Source organism: Castanea sativa, chromosome 4 (assembly GCF_040712315.1).
Source record: "Castanea sativa cultivar Marrone di Chiusa Pesio chromosome 4, ASM4071231v1".
In the NCBI taxonomy this organism is placed as follows: Eukaryota; Viridiplantae; Streptophyta; class Magnoliopsida; order Fagales; family Fagaceae; genus Castanea; species Castanea sativa.
The window spans coordinates 26,013,604-26,034,529 of record NC_134016.1 but is presented as its reverse complement, the minus strand read 5'-3'; the positions used below and the strand labels follow the sequence as shown (position 1 = coordinate 26,034,529).

At 32.2% G+C, this 20,926-nt stretch overlaps 2 protein-coding genes across 3 annotated transcripts; both read left to right on the top strand.

Moving 5' to 3' along the window:
- The first annotated feature begins 1,382 nt into the window (after positions 1 to 1,382).
- LOC142630572 (uncharacterized) lies at positions 1,383 to 7,105 on the top strand. Of its 2 annotated transcripts, XM_075804582.1 has the most exons (11): positions 1,383 to 1,521; positions 1,626 to 1,718; positions 1,897 to 1,961; positions 2,191 to 2,245; positions 3,084 to 3,173; positions 3,325 to 3,409; positions 3,488 to 3,583; positions 3,885 to 4,069; positions 4,157 to 4,245; positions 6,648 to 6,747; positions 6,850 to 7,105. In XM_075804582.1, exons 1-11 carry the CDS (start codon positions 1,471 to 1,473, stop codon positions 6,892 to 6,894), a joined length of 954 nt encoding a protein of 317 aa, XP_075660697.1. In that variant the 5' UTR covers positions 1,383 to 1,470; the 3' UTR covers positions 6,895 to 7,105. The 2 variants fall into 2 exon arrangements, with proteins under 2 accessions (XP_075660697.1, XP_075660698.1); XM_075804583.1 differs by lacking the exon at positions 6,850 to 7,105 and having other exon boundaries at positions 6,471 to 6,663.
- Positions 7,106 to 16,938: 9,833 nt separating this feature from the next.
- On the top strand, positions 16,939 to 19,966 carry LOC142630290 (uncharacterized). The gene is made up of 5 exons (XM_075804272.1): positions 16,939 to 17,253; positions 17,394 to 17,443; positions 17,922 to 18,048; positions 18,960 to 19,064; positions 19,155 to 19,966. The coding sequence occupies exons 1-5, from the start codon at positions 17,139 to 17,141 to the stop codon at positions 19,772 to 19,774; spliced, it is 1,017 nt and encodes a 338-aa protein (XP_075660387.1). The 5' UTR covers positions 16,939 to 17,138; the 3' UTR covers positions 19,775 to 19,966.
- Positions 19,967 to 20,926: the final 960 nt, after the last annotated feature.

The window sequence follows — 20,926 nt, the reverse complement described above, 5'->3', positions numbered from 1 at the left end:
CAACAATGTCCATAACATATTTAACTAAAAGATGAGCTCGTCTATTTCCTTTCCTAGGCACATGAGCAAACTTCATGTAACGAACCTCCTAGCAAGAGTCTAGAATTCTATACACAACAGGAGCTACCACAGCAGGGGAAAGAGATATTCCAACAAGAACATGATAGACATTTAGAGAATCACCTTCTAAATTAAATTCCTGTAATCCTACATCCTTTGCAAATTGAAGGCCAACTTCAAAAGCATTTGCCTCAATGTTTTGATATAGATTGTTTTGACAAAAAAGAGATGATACTTTGGATTTCTGTGACTAATTTTGTGTCTTAATGTTGAAATATCTCTCCCTATTTATACTCGAGGCTTGGATAGTTAGCCTTGTCCTTCTGCTAGTGTCATGTTTTTTATTGCTTCCATTTCTATAGATTTTGGCTAAATACCCTCTAGTAACTGCATCAAGGTAACTGTTTGTATTCACGTGCATCTCCCGTACACCCATTTAGACAAAACCACTCGAGATAATTGCTATTATTCAATTTCTCGTAGATTGATGCCGTTTGTGATTTGTCTCTCCTAAAGGGCTTCGGTATGTAAACTTGTTAATGACATGACAATCACGTTGCCAGTCTCCTGCATGGCCTACTCTTATCTTGCCACATGTGTAATTAATAAAATCAAGAAAAAATTATATTTTACCACCCTAAACAATATCCAAAATTATACTTTACACCTTACATTTTTCGAATGAACATTTTGCACTCTAAACTATGACTATTGTTACAATTTATACTCCAACATCAAATTTGTTGTTAACTCGGAAGAAAATCTAAAGTTTATGGTGCGAAGTGTAATTGATAGTTTAGGATGGTAAAATATAATTTTTTTAATTTATTTTAAGAAATTGAGAAAATGAAGACTCAGGTGGTATCGTACTTTTCCATTCAAATTAATTCCAAACTTGATGCTGGGTGCAAAATGTAATGAGTGTTATTGTTTAGAGTGCTAAAAGTGCATTAAAAAGGTTTATAGTACAAAATATAATAAATGATATAGTTTAGAATGATAAAATGAAATTTGTTTTCTAAAATTAAATATTTGGTATAATGTGCATTACGTGGCGATTTAAAAGCCCATACACATATCATTTTAGCCACACAAAAAAATGTATTTTCAAATCGGTATAAACTAGGTATTATTTAACATATTTGTGTTCAAATCTCACCCTATACCAAAAATCAGGTGATATGTTAGTTAATTCTCTTAAAATAAAAAAAGGGGTGATATGTTAGCTTTATCCTATATATAAAATGGGAATGAGGAAGGAGTAGCAATGCGCCAAACTTTCAATTGTGTACTAGTATAAAAAAATAAAAAAATAAAAGGCTAGATTAGATTTCCAGGCAGCTTTTGTTTGTTTACTCATGAGTCTGGTTTATAATATTAGCTTCTTCATTCAAATCGTCGTCTCTCACAATGTCAATAGAGCTCAAACTCTCCCGTGCAAGTCGTATCTATCACGCTTCGGTAACTCATCTCTCTCTCTCTCTCTCATTCTCTATATACACATAGATACCTACTATTTCTGTCTCTCTCTCTATTCTCTAAAAAGATGAGTATTGGAATTTCAGGAACCTCTGGAGGGAAAAATTATAGTAAAATCTTCTTCTTCCATTTCTCACTATGGTGTTCGTCTCACTGTCAATGGATCCGTCAATTTGCAGGTGGGTTTGAATCAATCCTCCATTTGGTTCCCCAGAAAAAATGACGGGAAATATTGTTTTTAAACGAGATTCTTAATTTTTTTTCTCCCTTATTTCTCAGCAACCAAACAGAGCTATTTCTCTTTTCGTTTCTCTATCATAGTAAAATCTTAACTGAAATGCTTTTGTTTTTTTGCAGATTCGTGGAGGATCGGCTGGAATTATTGAGTCCTTATATGGTGTTGTCAAGCCTATCTCCATTTTGTAAGTTCAATCTTTGAGAAGCCCTAATTTTGCAAAGTTCCTATATAATGTGTAAATGCGTTTTCTGGGTTTATTTTTGGTCTAAGTTAATTATGTTTGTGATGATTTGTAATGTAATAAACTATTAATATTAATAGCTATTCCATTGAGCTACTTAGTTGATTGTTTCTTTCATTTTTGCCTCATATGGAGATTTGTACAGATAATTTGTTCTCTTACTTTGAAACAGAAATAAGAGTACAGAGGTTAGACCTTCCGGGAAGATTGGTTCGGGCACAACAGAGGTACTACATCTCCGGAGAACTATTCTTTTTTTTACAATTCTTTACTTTGAAATTGATAAATTACCAACTGTTCCAAAAGTTTAAATGGTTAGGAAATGGAGAATTTAGTTACTTGACAATTATTTGCACACTCTCCCTTACATGTGAACCATATTCTCTCTTGATAATTGGGGTCCAACACGAGATTTAAATTTTTTTTTAAATTAGAGGTAGAGTGGAGACAGGGTTTGAACTTAAGACCACCTGTTCTGATACCATGATGAATTATTGATTATCCCAAAAACTTATTTTAGTCGTTTGTTTAATATTCTACCAGACACAATATTATGATTTCAAAAATGGTGCAGCAGCAGCACTACTGATGAAAGAATTTAACTTTAAGGTCTCCTTTAATTGGCCTTTTCTATAGTTTATCTTTAGAAATGTGCAATGTTGTATCCTTGGGTATTGGGACTCAAGTATTAGTTATAAGTCTCCTAGGTTCTGCTAGGGAAGCTCTCTCCTCCTCATGTGTGGTGTGAACTTCCCTTTTTACTCCCTCCATGAATTTTGAATGCTTCTGTATAATTCTAAAATTTACTTAGGTAACATAGTTTCTAGCTTAAATGTTCTGTCAGCTTCTCATAAAAAAAAAAAAAAAATTAAAGGGTTGAGTTACTTTTCTTCTCCTGTCTGGTTTACGTCTTTAGTAGCCTTATCTTTTCCACTCTCTTTCAAAGTCATGCTAAATGCATGTTGGTTTTGATCTTTGGTTTAGTTTGTATTTTGTTACAGATTTGTGAAATGCCAATACCTGTTGTATCCTTTGTAATTTATAATTGTTCATGTATTGTGGCAGATACCATTTTCCATGTTTTTGAGACAGCCGGGAAAAGACAACCTAGAAAGATTTTTTGAGACCTTCCATGGAGCCAATATCAGTGCTCAGGTGAGTGTTTTTGCCTTGATAGAATCTCTGCAGGTTCACCTTTGTGTTGAAAGTACCACTTGTGTTTGTCTCTCTTTTTCCTCCCTTATTTAGGAATTTTTTTTTCTTATACATTTAAGTGACACTGGATGATTAACAACACTTTTGATAGTATCTGGTAACTGTAGATATAATAAGAGGATACCTACATAAAACATTATCTGCAACAGTGGAGTTCATAGTCGAAAGTGATAAAGGTATGATTCAGTCTTAGTCTTTCTTTTATGTTATCTAGATAATAAAACTAAGTTAACTTTTTGTTATGCTGTTATCAGCTGATCTTCTTGAGCGACCAGTTTCTCCTGAAATGGTTATCTTTTATATTACTCAAGACACACAGAGACATCCACTACTTCTTGAGTTAAAATCAGGTGTGCTTCTTATCACGTTCCTCTGCTATCTCTTTCTCTATATATATATTTTTTTGGTCCCTTAACGTATGAAGTATTAATTTCAATTTATGTGGAATGCTGGAAATGTTTTTCTTTTTGTTTTTTCATGCATTTAAAAGGCGCATTCTTGAAAGCCTAGATGCATTGCAAAAACAATTCTTATCTAGGTGGCCTCTATTTTTACCCTCTCTTTGATTAGTATTGAAAATATGGTAATGACATTATCCGAGAATATAGTAATGACATTATCCCACTTCTGATAAGAGATGTTACTGAATAGGTGGATTCAGGGTGACAGGAAAGATGTCCACTCAATGTTCTTTATCAGATCCCATCACTGGTGAACTAACTGTAGAAGCATCTGCAGTTCCCATTTACTCCATTGACATTCATTTGCTCCGTGTAGAGTCAATTCTTCTTGGGGAGAAAATTGTAACTGAAACATCTCTGATTCAGAGTACCCAGGCATGTGACATTTTACATCTTTTTTACATATTTAAAGTTTGTTAACATTATATTTAACATGCTATATAATTTCTTTGCATTTGCTAGATAGCAGATGGAGATGTCTGTCATAATATGACTCTGCCCATCTATATTATACTTCCTCGCCTTTTGACTTGTCCAACAATCTTAGCTGGGTGAGTTGCTACTTGCTAATTATTCGTAATTGTTCTCAAATCTTATCTGAATATATTCTTGTAAGAGTTATTTATTTTATTTTTTTTAAAACAAGTTTTTGGCCCCAAGGGGAGAGGAAAATTGTTATAGCAAAAGCCAAATATATTGCACTTTCAAGTGTGATTACCAATTGAGCTCAATGAAAACTTTATTTCCACTAATTTTGTCAAAGCGAGCATTGGCATCTTGGCTTTTATGAAGAAATACTTTTCCATGAACAAATGGCAATTGAGTATGAATATGACACATGCCAAGACTATAAGGCTATGGGGTGCCCTTGTGTCAATGAAGACGCACATCCAATCGAAAACCTTTTTGGTCCAGGGTTATGAATAAATAAAAAATAAGTCTTTTGCTTTGTGGTTGATTATCCATGGTACTTGTTGGGCCTTATTGATTTGTAAGTCTTATTCTTTTAGTGAGTGTTTTATATGATTGATTTTGATATATTTTATTCAAGGGTTAGCAGTACTTTACACTAGGGTTTTTTTTTTTTTTTGTTTATAAAGGCTTGTAACTCTTTTATTGAATTAGTGTTTGATACCTTGAGATTTACAGATTTGCTTGGTTTGACATTTGATATTGTGACTTGTGAATGTTTCTTTATTTTATCTTGTCAATTTATTTCTCTGATTTCCTGCACCTCCATTCTTCTTCAAACCCGCAATCAGATCTGGAAAACCATTCCTTACTGCATAGAAATCTCATTTTACCCAAAGCACGAGGAGTGTAGTGCCTCTGATTACTGAAGCGAAGTGTGTTTACTAAAATGGTGTGCTTTTTAGTGCTTTGGGCTTTGGACATCTTGGAAAATTCTTAAGTGCCAAAGATGCTCTTTTACTTTTTCTGGGGAATGTTTTCAAGTTTCAAGCCCTTTAAAGGAAAAATTCTGGGCATGTTCTCTCTTTCCTTATTCCCCTAAAGAAAAGCAATATCTCTTTCTTCTTCTTCTTCTTCTTCTTCTTCTTTTTTTTGGGTTTTGGGGGGGGGGGGGGGGGGGAGAGAGAGACTGGGGGAGGGAGGGGATTCCCTTTCTTGAACATTTTGTCTTTGCTTCTAATACTCTCCAGCCCTTTTCCCCCGCTTGTCGCTTTTGCTCTCTTTAACTTAAAAACAGAGCACTGATTTTGTTATGTTTCACTTTCACCCCAAACATAGCATGATTTGTGTTTATTTTTATTTCTATTATTTTGTATGTGATGAATTATTTACTTGCACAATGCTCTAACAATTTTAGCTAATGGGCCAAACATATTTTTAGTATTGATATTCTTTTAACATTTTCCCCCTTTTATGTGAATCTCAATTATATTTGAGAATGAACGCTTTACTTCAATTAGGTTTGGGCTTGTGCTTAGGCTCTAAGCAGAACTACACTGACCATGCCCAACCCCATTTCCCATCAAAAAACAAATCCTATCTATCCAAAATACAAAATTTAGTGTACAGGAACAGCCCATTATACCAACCATACTTCCCTTAAAATCCGAAGCTTTTCCTCACCCTTACCCACCTATCAACCCATCACACCATGTTTAAAACCTTTATTCTCTGTTATTCAGATTTTTGAACGACATAACAATCAATTATGGACTAAACACATTTGATGCAATGGAGTTTGTTTTTAGCTTACATGAAGGCATTTGCATATTGACAAATGTGGGATTAGTTTTGTGTGACCCATCATAGACTAAAGATATTTATGATTATATTTAGGATCAATGTTTCAAAATGCATGCAATCTTTATTGTGACCATGCCACATCATGAAGCCTAATCTGATTATGATAGAATTTTGTGGCTTCTTGCTATATTTTTGAGGAATAAGCTTTTCTCAAGGGAGCCCCCTCTTCCCATTTCTTCTCATGTTATTTTTTTTTTCTTAAATAAAAAAAGGGGTGTGAGGTGAATTCCTTAAGGGAGTTAGGAAGTTTGAAAAGACAACTGTATATGATTTCTTTGCCTGTTTGTCATAGGAACTAGAATTTGATAGATCATATGAATTCATGTGTTGTGTGTGCTTTGTACTTTAGAAAGGGTGATATAGATTATTTAGGCAAATCAGCAAGTTGGCAACTAAACTTTAGTTAACGCATGAAAAAAAAAATGGGGACATTTAAATTTATTTTTGAGTTCTGATATCTTTGGTGTTCCTTTTCCTGGTAACAATTTGTCTTGTTAAACAGAACAATGATGGTAAACCAGAGCTGCCATACCCTCTAAATGTAATAGATTTCAGCACATGTTCTTCACAATATATACAGCTGATGTGCTCTGTGGTTCTTCTACTGCCAGTATTGTATTTATTAGATACAACTGAAACTGCTAGTAGTGTTGACTCCAATTTTTAATTATATCTGCAGTCCATTTTCAATCGAATTCAAAGTTTCCGTAGTCATAAGCTTTCAATCACAGCTATATAAATTGCATCCAAAATCTGATCCCACAACCCCTACGCTTTGGGTAAGCACCTTTTAGTTTTATTACTAAAGATGGTTATTTGTGTTTTTTAATTGATGAATGGCCCTAAATTGTTGTCTGAAGTTGTGATTTCTCATATTTCAGACGGCAATGGAATCTCTGCCACTTGAACTGGTTAGAACAAGGTAGGATGATATGCGCAAAAGCAATTGATTGAGAGATGATGGTCATACATCAAGTACCTTGTAGAGACAATAAACTCACTATTGATTTTAATTTCCCTTTCATTAGGAACTGCTTTTTAATCCATTTGTATGTAATCAATGTAAAAAGCTCAATAATTAAATTAACTAGTCACAAATCCTTGCGTGTGATAATTTTTGTTTTATTATTTGGAAAGTTTGAATGTTAATTGTGGGGAGCCGAGGACCGAAGATGGGATTTAAGAAGCAACACGTGTGGGGGAGCCGAGGACCGAAGATGAAGCTCAAGGGCTACAGTCTAGGGGGATATGGTTGCGGCCCATGGGCCCGAAGAGAATAGTTGCTCGGGAAAGGCCGGGGTAAGCCATAAGGCATTCTGTAATCTATCAGGGAGAAGTTGAATGACTTGGGGGGAAGTTTTTTATTTTGGCCAGCCTATAGGCTTTGCATTGATGGCTTTGCACCTAGCTTCCTGGTCGCATTAAACCTGGTCGCATTAAATGAAGGGCAACAGTTTTATCAGCTGCATTAATTATAGAGGTGACCTGAACAGTGCCTATCACAGTTAAGCAGTTTCTTTCCACCATCTTCTACAAACTGTGGGAAGGGACAGATGTCAAAGGGAAAAATTGGTTAGGTGGGAGATGAATGGTTGAAATGTTAGGAAGAAAGGAGTATATATATATAGAGGGAGAAGAAAAGATATTAGGGAGAAAAAAAAAAAAAAAAAAAAAGGCAGAACAAATGAAGAACAGGGTAATGAATGGGAATACTTTTTGAATGTATTTTGTGCCTCCTCGGGAAGGTTTCAATTGGATTGATACTCTCTTACACTTCTTTGTTCAATCTTGAGTATAGAACAATTCTTTGTTGTGTTGTTTCCTCTCTACAAATTCTTTGTTTTGGGCCTTTAATAGTCTAATCTAACCAATGTTCTAAGTGAGCTTTACTATCTTGTATTTTTTTGGTCTTTACATTAATATATTATTTCTTCAAAAAAAAAAATGATAATATATATTATTTGGAAAGTTTGAGTGATAATATATATTAGGATTTATTTGCTTTAATAATCTTTTAAAAAAAAATTTACATTTTGGTTGGATTAACAAAAATAATTAACTACGACTTGAAATAATTCAATAAACAGTAATGTATTCCATAATCATACATTTCGTGATATCAAAGTATATTATTGGAGACTTTGTATTAAAATAGGTAATAGAATTGGTGCAGTGATACGTAAAGATGACAAAGATGCCGTAGATTCTGATATTGTCGTTGGGTTATTGGAGATGCTAGGTGGTTGTAATCGATTGGTGAAAGATTTTAAAATGACTAGGGTAGATTTAGTGAAATTGTAATTCAAAATGTCAGAATTCGCTTGATTGAAGCACGTAATTCAAATGGAAGACAATATAATATAACCTCCTTACATCTTCTAAAGATTGCTGCTGTCATTTTCTGGGACCTCAATGTAGAAAGCTTATATCGTGATATAGCTGAAAATAAAAACCTCAGGATTGCAATGAATAAGTGAGAATTGTTCAAGTTTTATGTCATTGCAATATTCTTTGCTTTTTTTTCATATGGCAAAGATGGTTTTATGAATGTATATGTTGATATCGCCATTATTTCATAATTCATATACATGAAACAGTATTATTTTTTCGGTAACAAACGGAATACCAATTGATTGAAACCTTTCTCAAAAAAAATGATTGAAACGAAAGTAAACAAATTTCTTTGAGTTACCTTAGAAATTCAAAGGGAGAAAAAAAACTTTTACATAGCAGTAACATAACCACTTTTAACCTATTTAAGACATGCCATGCCTATCAAAAAAAAAAAAAAAAAGACATGCCATGAAATTTATTTCTTATTGATAACCATACAAAAGGCAACTAACTAGGAAGAGATATGCTCTTTTTACATAAATAGAGATGACCTAACAACTATCAATTTTTAAAAAAAAGTTACGCGTTATATACAATGTATGTTCTATACTACATCAGTTTCTCAAAAAAATGTTCTATACTACATCTCAAAACTATTTGTTTCTCTATTGAAGAGAAAAATACTCCTAGTTTACAAGGTATGTTCTATTCTGCCTCTCAAAAACTATTTTTTTCTCTATCTCATAAGATAAATCAACATCATAGCAGATTTCAACTATACTCTGTTATGCACATCATTGCAAATATATATACATATATATATATATATATATATATATATTTATGTGTATTTCCATTCTAACAACAGTTCAGCTGAATTGAATACAAACTATTGATAATATTGTCAATTAAAAAATGAGCTACAATCTTGTAAAGCAACTTTCTGATCAAAGAGAGAATTGGAAAGAAAAAAAGTCTGAGTTTCAACTTTCAAGAGTGTGGCATGCTGTCAACCGAAAAAAATTTAGAACTGATCACTTTTGGACAGGTTTCTTATAGATGAACGGATTAGATTAGAATATCAAAATTTGTTTTATTATGTGTACTTTAACATATTAACATCTTAAAACTATTATTTCGACTAACAAAAAAAAGTTTCTAATTTCTTTTTAAATAAACTATGTTCCAAATTATTTAACCAACTATAGGACCAGTAGAAAACGATCATGGTCAAGTATCTATTGTTCCAAAGAGAAATATTGATATCATAAGACAAAAATGCAGAGTAAGCTATATAATGTTCCTACAATAAAAAATAAAAATAAAAATAAAAAATTTGTTAAATTATATTACTTTAAACTATTTATAACTCATATACTTTTGCATCCAACAAAGGAATCAAAATAATAATTACTCTGTGGGAACTTGCAACAGATCAAATTGAGGATGATTTTTACAGCAACAATCTGAGACCCTTTGTTGTAGTAAGAGCAATCACATCAGCTTGTGTAAAAATTCCGTCTATTTTACACAAAAAACCTCATTTTAAAATTTTACACATTCATTTTTACAAATCACCCACATCAGTTCATCTATTCTATTACATCTATTAATTAAATAATCAATTTTCTCACCATTTTTTATTATTTATCTCAAATGCCTGATCTTATACGAGCGCACTCTCTTCTCCTTCTGTTCATTTCTAATTCATCTCTCTCTCTCTCTCTCTCTCTCTCTCTACCCAGTTCAAATCAACCCTCCCTCTCGATCAACTCTCCGATCCACGAGCTCCGTCCTCTGTTTCTCAATCTGACCAAGCTCCGATCCTCTATTTCTCGACCTGATCCAGCTCCGTCCTCTGTTTCTCGATCCGATCCAGCTATGTCCTCTGTTTCTCAACCCAATCCAGCTCCGATCCGATCCATCTCCGTCCTCTGTTTCTCGATCTGATCCAGCTCCATCCTCTGTTTCTCGATCCGATCCAGCTCCGATCCAATCCGAGCTCCATCCTCTGTTTCTAGGTTGAGGCAAAGCGGGTTTTCTGGGTTTCCTTTGAATTTGGTTTCTGTTTTTGTTTATTTTGGGTTGATTTTTTTGTTGATTTTAGTTTAATTTTCTGTTAATTTTTGGGTCAATTTTGTGTTATAAGGTGTTGTGATTGGCTGTGGTGGTAATGGTGGGTGTTGCTAGGTTGCGGAGGTGGGTGGTGCTGTTGCGGTGGTGGGTGGTGTTGTTGTGGTGGTGGTTGGACAATGGTCGATGCTCGGTGGTTGATGGGTTTTGTCTCGTTCAGAGGAAGAGGGAGAGGGAGAGAGAGAGAGGCAGAGAGAGAGAAGTCAGATGGAGAAAGAAGAGAGATGAGAGAAAAAAAATATAAAATAATATTTTACACCGCTACAGTAACCGTGTATATTTACACGGTACTGTAGCAATTTGAATGAAAATGTAAAATATAGACAGTTATGCACTAACTGATGTGGGCTGTTTTTGATAAAAAATGTGTAAATTTGAGCATTTCTTTTATTATACACACTTATACACCAATTAATGCAATTGCTCAAGTAGACTAGTAGTAACATCTACGATCGTGAACATATTTCGAGGTAATATATTTTTAAAAACATATCTGTTCATTTAGATAATTAACATTTTTCTTTTATTAAATACAGTAGAACACTATTTGTCATCTACAGGTGCAACAAAAGTGTACATAAATGATAAATCTAGAAAAACCTGAAACTGCAACCTTGATTGAGAGGTAATGTTTTAATAAGCTTTTCTTTTTCTTTTTTCTTTCTCTGACCATACTTTCATTCTAATAGATTAATTTAATATAATATCAATCTTCATATATAATAATTATTAACTATTTTTTAATCCTATTCTTCTATCATGAAAGAAATATGGAACGTATTTGAATTGAAGGAATTCCTCAACAATTCAAGGAACAAATACCACAAGAGGAAAAAAAAAAAAAAAATAAGAGGACAATCAGGAAAAAATATCCTTAGAATGGGAGTCTAATGATCAGGTACTCAACAATTACCATTAAGTAACATTATAATTTACACCAATAATATAATTACTTTTACAAAAAAGAAATTTAATAAAGATGTTAGTTAGGGGTGTTCGTGGTGCGGTTTTGAGCCATTTTAAGCTACTCTACGGTGCAGTTTGGCGAAATTCATAACCACACGCACCGCACCTCAATTTTGCGGCACATGTATGGTGTAGTGCAATGTACAAAGTATGATTTGATCAGTTTTGAGATGGTATATTTTTTAAAATGTCATGGCCAATTTCTAATTTACTATTAATCATGACAATAGTAAATTTTTTTTTTCCTCAAAAATAATAATGACAATATGATAGTAATTTTTTTTAAAAATATAATCTATGTGACAAAAAATAACACAAATATATACAAAAAAAAAATTATGACAAATTGACAGTAAACTAAAAGAACCACAAATATATAGTGTATACAAAACAACACAAAATAATATTAAACTTCTAAACTTTTGATTTTGTGAGAGTAAGATGGAGAAGTGAATGATGCTTTAAACTTTTGATTGCGTATCTAATCAAAGCGAAATCGTTTTAACATGAAACTGAAATGAACTAACGCTAGGCTGATCACTTATTTTATATATTATTAAATTATTAATATATATTTAATATAAAATTAATAAATACATATGGGTGTGGTGCAGTACAGTTTTGTGCGGTTTTCTTATCATAAAACCACACAATGCGGTGTAGTGCAGTGCATTGCAGTTACTTCATTTTGTGGGCAGTTTTAGTCGCTTTAAGTACAGTTGTGCGATTTGAGCAATTTGGTGAACACCCCTAAATTGTTAGTTGCAATTTGAAAAAATATTTTAGGGTAAACGATATATTTGGTCCCCATACTTTACACCATATTTCAATTTAGTCGTAAACCTTTCAATTGTGTCAATTTGGTCCTTAAAATTATAGTGTCATATCAATTTAGTCTCTGTTGTTATATTTTGGATGAAAATTGCTAACATAGCAAACGACCAAAATAAAATTTTAGTTTATTGTCACATCAATAGAAACTAATTTTTTTTATTTTGACCATTAGACATGTCGTCAATTTTCATCCAAAAGATAACGACAGAGACTAAATTGATACGATACTGAAATGTTAGTGATTAAATTGACACAATTGAAAGTTAGAGATCAAATTGAAATCTAGTGTATAAGATAGAGACTAAATCTGTAGTTTACCCAATATTTTATCAGGTGAATGAAAATTAATAAGGATGTCAACTATGTATTGTTTAGTAAAACAATGTGTAAAACAAACCATTTTGAGAGAGAGAGAGAGAGAGAGAGAGAGAGAGAGAGAGAGAGAGAGAGAGAGAGGAGTTATGTTTATTTATTTTATTTTTTTTGAGAAAGAGGAGTTATGTTTATTGAGTGAGCCAATGGAGTTAGAAAGATTTTATACTAATCTAAATTAAAATACTATATAATAGATTTAAAAAAATTAGTCTCCGAAATAAATATAAAAAAATTTATGTCAATTTTTCAAGATGACCCCACTCAATAGTGTCCCAAACTCACTACTCACACCCTCTGCCAAGTCATATATCGCATGTTTTCAATTTTTTAATGACAAAATTTTAAATGTACCACTTTAGTCTTTAGCTGTATAATTTTGAACGCGTTTAATAGTATCAACATTGATATTAATAAATGTATTAAGAATTATACAACTAAAGTGCTAGACTTAAGCCTTCAAAAAAAAAAAAGTGCTACATTTAAATTTTGTCCTTAAAAAATTGAAAATCATCTGATATGTGATTTGGCAGATGATGTAAGTAGTGAGTTTGGGACATTACTGAGTCAGGTTATTTTGAATAACTTGACATGAATTTTTTACATTTTTTTAAGAAGAATTATTTTTTAAATCAATAATATTGTATTTTAACGTAGAATAATATTATTAAAATCCTCCATTAGCTCACTCATTTAACATGACCTCTCTCTCTCTCTCTCTCTTAAAACGCTTTGTCTTACACATTATTATTATTATTATTATTATTATTTTGGACTCATTCAGATGTAAGCTCAAAAAGTTTAGAATAATCAAAACTAAATTATTAAATAAATAGTAATAATAAATTATAAAATAAGTAAATAATTTTAATAAAAAAAAACTACTTTAAGTTCTTATTGTTTAGAGTTTAGACTTTATCAATGTTTATCTATTTTCATATTTTAAAATCCTTTTTGTACTTTGTGTTAATTTCTTAATATGAGATATAGAATGAGTTTGATCGTTTCTATTTGGGTTATTTTTAATCTATGTCCTAACCAACACAAACAATAATAAACAAAATAGTTCCTTAATACCGATTTTTGATAGTCTAATTGAAAAAAATCAACACACTCACAAATACAATAACCAAAACCAAAAATAAAAACATACACAAAATAGTTCAAAATTTGAATATATAAGAAATAAATAAAACTTACAATAGGTAAGATGAATTTATTAGATTAAAACATAAGTGTAAGTTGCATTTCGAAAAAAAAAAAAAAAAAAAAACAACATGGGGTGTACTGTGTAGGATTTAATCAGATGGCTGATTTATTGGTTAAGAGGGATTGTATTGAAAAATCATAATTATATATATATATATATAAAAGTTCTAAAAATGATAATAGATTTTTATTTGGAGTATAATTTAAATTTCTAAAAATTAGATGATAAAACTATATCTAAATATTTAAGTTTGAATAGAAAGTTTAAAAATATTTTATAATAGACTTTTAGTTTGAATAAAATATAACTTTGTTTTAAATTATTGTTAAATCATGCAACTTGAGGAAAAAAACAAAAAACAAAAACGTGAGTTGTGTGAGATTTAAGTTTAGAAATCATACACTATATAATAAAAGTTAGACTTGAAAGCTATGATTACTCCAAGAAACTATTCTCAATAATTAGTAAAAAACAAATTTGTTTTAAATTATTGTTAAATCATGCAACTTGAGGAAAAAAACAAAAACAAAAATGTGGGTTGTGTGAGATTTAAGTTTAGAAATCATATACTATATAATAAAAATTAGACTTAGAAGTTGTGATTACACCAAGTGGCTACTCTCATTGATTAGTTAAATATTATCTCTTAGAGGAAATATATCCTAACAAAAAATATATAATTAATTTACTAATTAGTGAGAGTAGCCACTTGATGCACTCACAACTTTTAAGTCTAATTTTTATTATATAGTATATGATATGATTTTACTAAACAGTACCTTGAAAATATTAAGTCATTATAATAATTAAAGAATTACTGTACACATCAGTAGTGTAATAAAGTCATAAAACCAGTAAAACATATGTCCACATAATCTCTTGGAATGTCTATACATTCATTTCAAATTGTTGATACATCAATGTGGCTTATTTTGCTTGCAACACATGGTACACGAGAACACTCTAGTACTAATACTAATACTAATTAAACGAAAAGTATGGACAATCTACTTTTCTATGGAAGACAAAAACGAAACTTTGTGTATCTTATCTTGATATTGCCTAAAAAGTTTAGCGATTCTCTTTTAACAATTGTGAAAATTTGGATTAGCAATTAATAAGTTAATTCATGTTGTGTGTTTATGCTTTGATTATATCGTATAGTTAGTTACGCATGTAGCAATAATTTATAATGGATTAATGGTGTTATTTATAATATGGTAAATTGCAAATTACATTCCTAAAATTTGTTGGTGTTTAGATTTTACATCTTAAAATTTCAAAATTTGGATTTTACTCCCCCAAACTTTAGGGGTGCTTAGATTTTACCCCCTAAAATTTGAAAGTATTTGAAATTTACACCCTAAAATTTCAGAATTTGAGTGTGTAAAATCCAAATATTCCCAAATTTTAGGGTGTAAAATCTAAATTTTAAAACATCAAGATGTATAATCCAAACTCCCCCAAACTTTAGGAGATAAATTCCAAATTTTGAAATTTCAAGTTGTCCAAACACTCCTAAATTTTACGGTCGTAATTTGCAATTTACCCTTTACTTTATTTTCTAAATAATTTGTTGTTACATCTTCTTTGTTTTGTTGAACAAAAAACAATACTACTAATATAATAATAAGGGAAAATTGCAAATTACACCCCTAAAGTTTAGAGGTGTTTAGATTTTACACTCTGAAGTTTCAAAATTTGAATTTTACCTCTTGAAATTTGGGGGTATTTGGATTTCACACTCTAACATTTCAGAATTTAAATTTTACCCCATAAATTTTAAGGATGTTTGGATTTTACACTCTAAAATTTGGGCGTGTTTAGATTTTACACCCTAAATTTTTAGAATTTGGGGGTGTAAAATTTAAACACTCCCAAATTTTATGAGGTAAAATCCAAATTCTGAAATGCCAATGTGTTAAATCCAAATACCCCAAACTTTAGAGAATAAATTCCAAATTTTGAAACTTTAGGTGTAAAATCCAAACATTCCAAATTTTAAGGGTGTAATTTACAATTTAGCATTTATAAAATGTTTAGGATGGTCATTGTAGTGTTGTGCGTGGTTTATAAAATAATGATAGTTGTAGTTATTAAGTATTTATTTTCCATGGTCTTTTTAAGTTCATAAAAACTTTCATATGCCTTTTTTGGTTGGAAACCTTTACATGTATTTTTTTTAATTTTTTTTTTTTTATAAATTTAATCTTTACATACTACTCTGATGCCATGATAGAAGTATTACATGTGCCTCACAAGTAAGTAGGGATGTTCACTCAATCACACAAATCGCATAAATTGCACTAAAAACTGCTTGCAAAATAGCATAACTATACCGCACTGCAACTAATAGTGCACTGCATCGCATGATGCATTGCAATTTGCGGTTTTATAATAAGAAAACCTCATAAACCACATCGCACTGCACCCTTTATATATTAATATATTTATTTTTTAGTATTAAATATATTATTAATAGTTTAATAACCCTAGTTTTCAATAAAAAAAAAGTTTAATAACCTAAGGAAGTGTTGATTAGAAAAACCAACCCAAAATAAAGAAAAATTAGCTCAATAGTTTAAAACTTGACCCAAAATAAAAGAAAAAATTAGTTTTGGGCTTGGTAAGAAAAACCTAAAATTTGAAAAATATATCAGTTTCAAACCACATCTTTTACATCACACTGCACATGTTACCTAAAATTTGGATTTTTCACCCTGAAGTTTCAAATTTTGAATTTTACCTCTGAAAGTTTGGGAGTGTTTAGATTTTTTACTCCTAAATTCTAAAACTTTAGGATGTAAAATCCAAATACCTCTAAATTGTAGGGACTAAAATTCAAATACTTCAAAAATTTATGGGGTAAAATCTAAATTCTGAAACATTAGGGTGTAAAATCTAAATAACTCCCAAATTTCAAAGAGATAAAATTCAAATTTTGAAATGTCAAGATGTAAAATCTAAATGCCCATGAACTTTAAGGGGGTAAAATTCAAATTATAAAATGTCAGGGTATAAAATTCAAACACTCTCAAATTTTAAGAGGATAAATTTTAAAATTTTGGATGGTAAAATTCAAACATCTACAAAGTTTAGGGGCATAATTTACAATTAAACTAAAGGAAAAATCCTATCCTAAATACGAGGAGAGAGGATTAACATAATCGAAACTGACAATAGACATAGTTGGAGAATATTACGTCATTGTGCTATATCTTGACTCACTTGAAATAGTATCCGATTCTCTCACAGCTCAGAAATCAGAACCTGAACACACTCTCTCTATCTCTCTCAATTCTCAAACTGAAAGAAAACCCAATGGCCGATCAAAATCTGAAGCCCGAGCTTTTCGAACTCAACAATGGAACCATGCGTGTACTCATCACCAACCTGGGCTGCACCATCACTTCCTTGTCTGTACCAGACAAAGATGGTATTTTTATTATATATTCTTTTGCCAATTGCCAAGCCTTTTCATTTATTATTATTATTATTATTATTATTATTATTATTATTATTTCTTTCTGGGTTTGTGGGAATGTTGCTGATATCTGGTTTCTGTGGATTTTGAAGGCAAATTGGCTGATGTTGTTCTTGGATTCGACTCTCTTGAACCATATCTGGTAATATTCTCTGAACCCCATTTGATTTTTAATCTTGTTTTGGTCAAACTGCTTCTGGGTGCATTGATTTCTGCATGGATTGGAGTTATTTATTTATTATGGGGAAAGCAAAGGAATTTATTCGGTAAAGGTTACAACTTTATGCCTCTGAATTCTACACACCTTTGTCTGCAATGTCTTTTTTGGTGTATGATTTCTGCATAAATTGGATTTTTCTACTTTTGTATTTGATAAAGTTTTATAATTTGATAATTTTGTGAACTCCATTTACTTTTTCAGAAATGTCATTTAACATTTGTTACGTTATATATTCCACCAAGAGCCTTGTAACTCAATGACATTGTTTGGTCGGGTTCAAATCCCTTCCCCACTTGTAACAATTGAACATACATATTATTAGATCAATTATTGGGTTTAGCTGTATCTTTATTCTAAATTGGTGAACATGGAATTAATCTTTTGATGTATGTATGATCAGAAAGGTGCTGCACCCTATTTTGGCAGCATTGTGGGTCGGGTTGCGAACCGAATCAAAGATGGGAAGTTTAAACTCAATGGGGCCGATTACTCTTTGCCTATCAACAAGCCCCCAAACAGTCTCCATGGTATGACAATCGTGAAACTCTTTATCCTTAATGCTAGCCTGAATCAATCTTTTCTAGGCAGTGTGGTATGAAAATCATGGTTCTAAATATCTGTGAGATCATCTATTTAATTTTGCAAGTAGCCAAAATTGCTACTAATTTGTGTTTGAATGTTGAAAGTTTTAATAATATTTTTTTGGTTTTTCCAAAAATTAATTGCTTGTGTTGGCTCTTGACAAACCTGAATATTACCATCTAGCATGCTGGTGATAGTGTGAAAAGACATGGGTTTTTTTCTCTTCTATTATTGTGATTGAAAGATATCAAAAGATTTGTGGGTTTAAAAGTGATTTTCAATGAAAAAGAATTTATGGGAAAATATTTCCCTGGAATTTTTTCTAGAAAAGTAAATTTGTTTGAGGCTCCTTTGGTATTTTACCGCAATTAGCCTATGAAGAAAGGGTGAGATCAGTACTACATAATGAATGAGATTCTCCTATGCATGTGTTATTGGTGGCTTGGCATACATCCTGGCTTGGAGAAAGTTTAAAAGATCAAACCAAATCAAATCTGCACTCATTATTTGTAATTTGTATGCAATGCAAAAAATCTGCCTTTGACAAAAATGATGGATAGAAGTGCCTTTCTGCATAATATAAAATCAATACCAGTTGGAACTTTATGCTTGTAGGATTGATCTGACTGTATTCCCCGTAGTCCAGAATCTTCAGATTGAGATTATACTCCAATTATAGAAAAGTCTTTTGGAAACCCAAAAAAAAAAAAAATCTTTGTTATATTTTGTGAGCTTACTTTTTGCTTAGAATTCTGCTTTTAAGGTAACTGAAGATTGACAAGTTCTATATTCATGTAGTATGAATTATACTCTCTCCCTCTCCATCTTTCTCACTAACTTTTCCCCCTTTCTTTAGGTGGGCACAAGGGATTTGATAAAAAGGTTTGGGAGGCAACTAATATTACGAAGGGCGAGAATCCATCCATCACTTTCAAATACCACAGTTCTGATGGGGAGGAAGGTAATTTGTCTCTCTTGCTCTTGCTCAATTTCTCTTATTCTCTCTCGCTCTCTCATAGTTGCTGTTTATATCTGTTTCTCCTGTCACTAGGTTACCCGGGTGATGTCTCTGTGACAGCAACTTACACGCTTACTTCAAGCACAACAATGAGGCTTGACATGGAAGCTGTGCCAAACAAGCCAACTCCAATCAGCTTAGCTCAGCATACATATTGGAATTTAGCTGGCCACAACTCTGGAAACATTCTTGACCATTCAATTCAGATTAGGGCAAACCATGTTACTCCTGTGGATCAGAACACAATCCCAACTGGTGAAATCATGCCAGTTAAGGGTACCCCCTTTGATTTCACTGCTGAGAAGAGGATAGGTGAGTCAATCCATGAGGTTGGTTTAGGGTATGACCACAACTATGTTCTAGACTGTGGGGAGGAAAAAGCAGGTTTGAAACATGCTGCAAAAGTGAAGGACCCATCAAGCTCTAGGATCCTTAACTTGTGGAGCAATGCCCCTGGGATGCAGTTTTACACTGGGAACTATGTGAATGGGGTTGTTGGTAAAGGAGGCGCCGTTTATGGAAAGCATTCCGGGCTATGTTTGGAGACTCAGGGATTCCCAAATGCCATAAACCAACCAAACTTCCCTTCTATTGTTGTTCAACCTGGTGAGAAGTATCAACACACAATGTTGTTTGAGTTTTCAGTTGAATAAAGTGGCAGTCTTTAAAGGAGCAGATGTCAGAATAAGGTTGCCTTTTGGTTTTCTTGCTACCAATGAGTGTTGGAACTGGATGATGAGAACTATTCATATAATCTTGCTTATAACTGATTTAGAGGATGTTCTTTGTGTCGAAGTTCTGAAGAAAGCTTAATGTTATTAAAGAGTTAAACTCTTTCAAAGAAATCTCCACACACTCCCCCCCCCCCCCCCCCTCTTCCCAAGGGCGGGTGCTTTTCTCTCACTTAAGCTGTTTGACTGACAAAGATCACAACATAATTACTGCATTTTTCTATCAATCTGTAAAATGGTGTGGTATGTGTGTTGCGTCCCTAAGTCATGAAAACACTAATTAACTAATAATTTTGGGGCATGATGTTCTTTTGTGTGTGTGTGTAGGATGACAAGTTCGTAAAGTAATCTAGAAATATAGTTTGGATGTGGATGGGCTTTGAGGTCCATTAGAATTAAGTGTATGGGTTTTGTTAGAGTGAATTTGGGCCATGTCTAGAGCATATCAAGTTGAACCTGGAGCATGTCTAGAGACAGCCGAATTTGCAAAATAAGCTGTAATTTAAATAAATAAAATCAAAGAAAGGGAGGCATAGCCATATACCCCCCAGTCCTCACAGATTTGGGCCATGTCTAGAGCATTTCAAGTTGAACCTGGAGCATGTCTAGAGCCAGCCGACTTTGCAAAATAAGCAGTAATCTAAATAAAAAATAATAATAAAAGAAAGGGAGGCATATACCCCCTGCCCTCACAGAAGGGAAGTTTTATTTAGATATATAACTGTATAGCACGCTCGTGGTGTGCCTAAATACACAACATCCTAGACAAAACGCTGATACACACAAGCGGGACAACTTTCATAATCTTCAACTTAGCTCTCTTGGTCAATGCCTCTTTTTACCATAAATTGTTATGCTCAGTACAAGACATTCCAAATGTCTAGAATGCCATATCAAAGCTGCAAACTATTTAATACAGTTAGTGCAACAAGATAATTTAAATAGTCTTCAAAAAAAAAAAAACCACAAGTGGCATATTTCCTGATGAGATTCCCCTGATGATTGATTTTGTGCAGTAGGAGAATGGTCACCTATATCATCACCATCCTAAATATAATAAAGGCAAAGTTATAA

Coding starts and splice junctions, on each gene's coding strand:
- LOC142630290 (XM_075804272.1), top strand. CDS start 17,139: ATGGCCGATCAAAATCTGAAGCCCGAGCTTTTCGAACTCAACAATGGA. Junction 17,444..17,921: donor ACTCTCTTGAACCATATCTG/GTAATATTCTCT, acceptor ATGTATGATCAG/AAAGGTGCTGCACCCTATTT. Junction 19,065..19,154: donor CAGTTCTGATGGGGAGGAAG/GTAATTTGTCTC, acceptor TCCTGTCACTAG/GTTACCCGGGTGATGTCTCT.
- LOC142630572 (XM_075804582.1), top strand. CDS start 1,471: ATGTCAATAGAGCTCAAACTCTCCCGTGCAAGTCGTATCTATCACGCT. Junction 3,174..3,324: donor GAGCCAATATCAGTGCTCAG/GTGAGTGTTTTT, acceptor CACTTTTGATAG/TATCTGGTAACTGTAGATAT. Junction 6,748..6,849: donor CCACAACCCCTACGCTTTGG/GTAAGCACCTTT, acceptor CTCATATTTCAG/ACGGCAATGGAATCTCTGCC.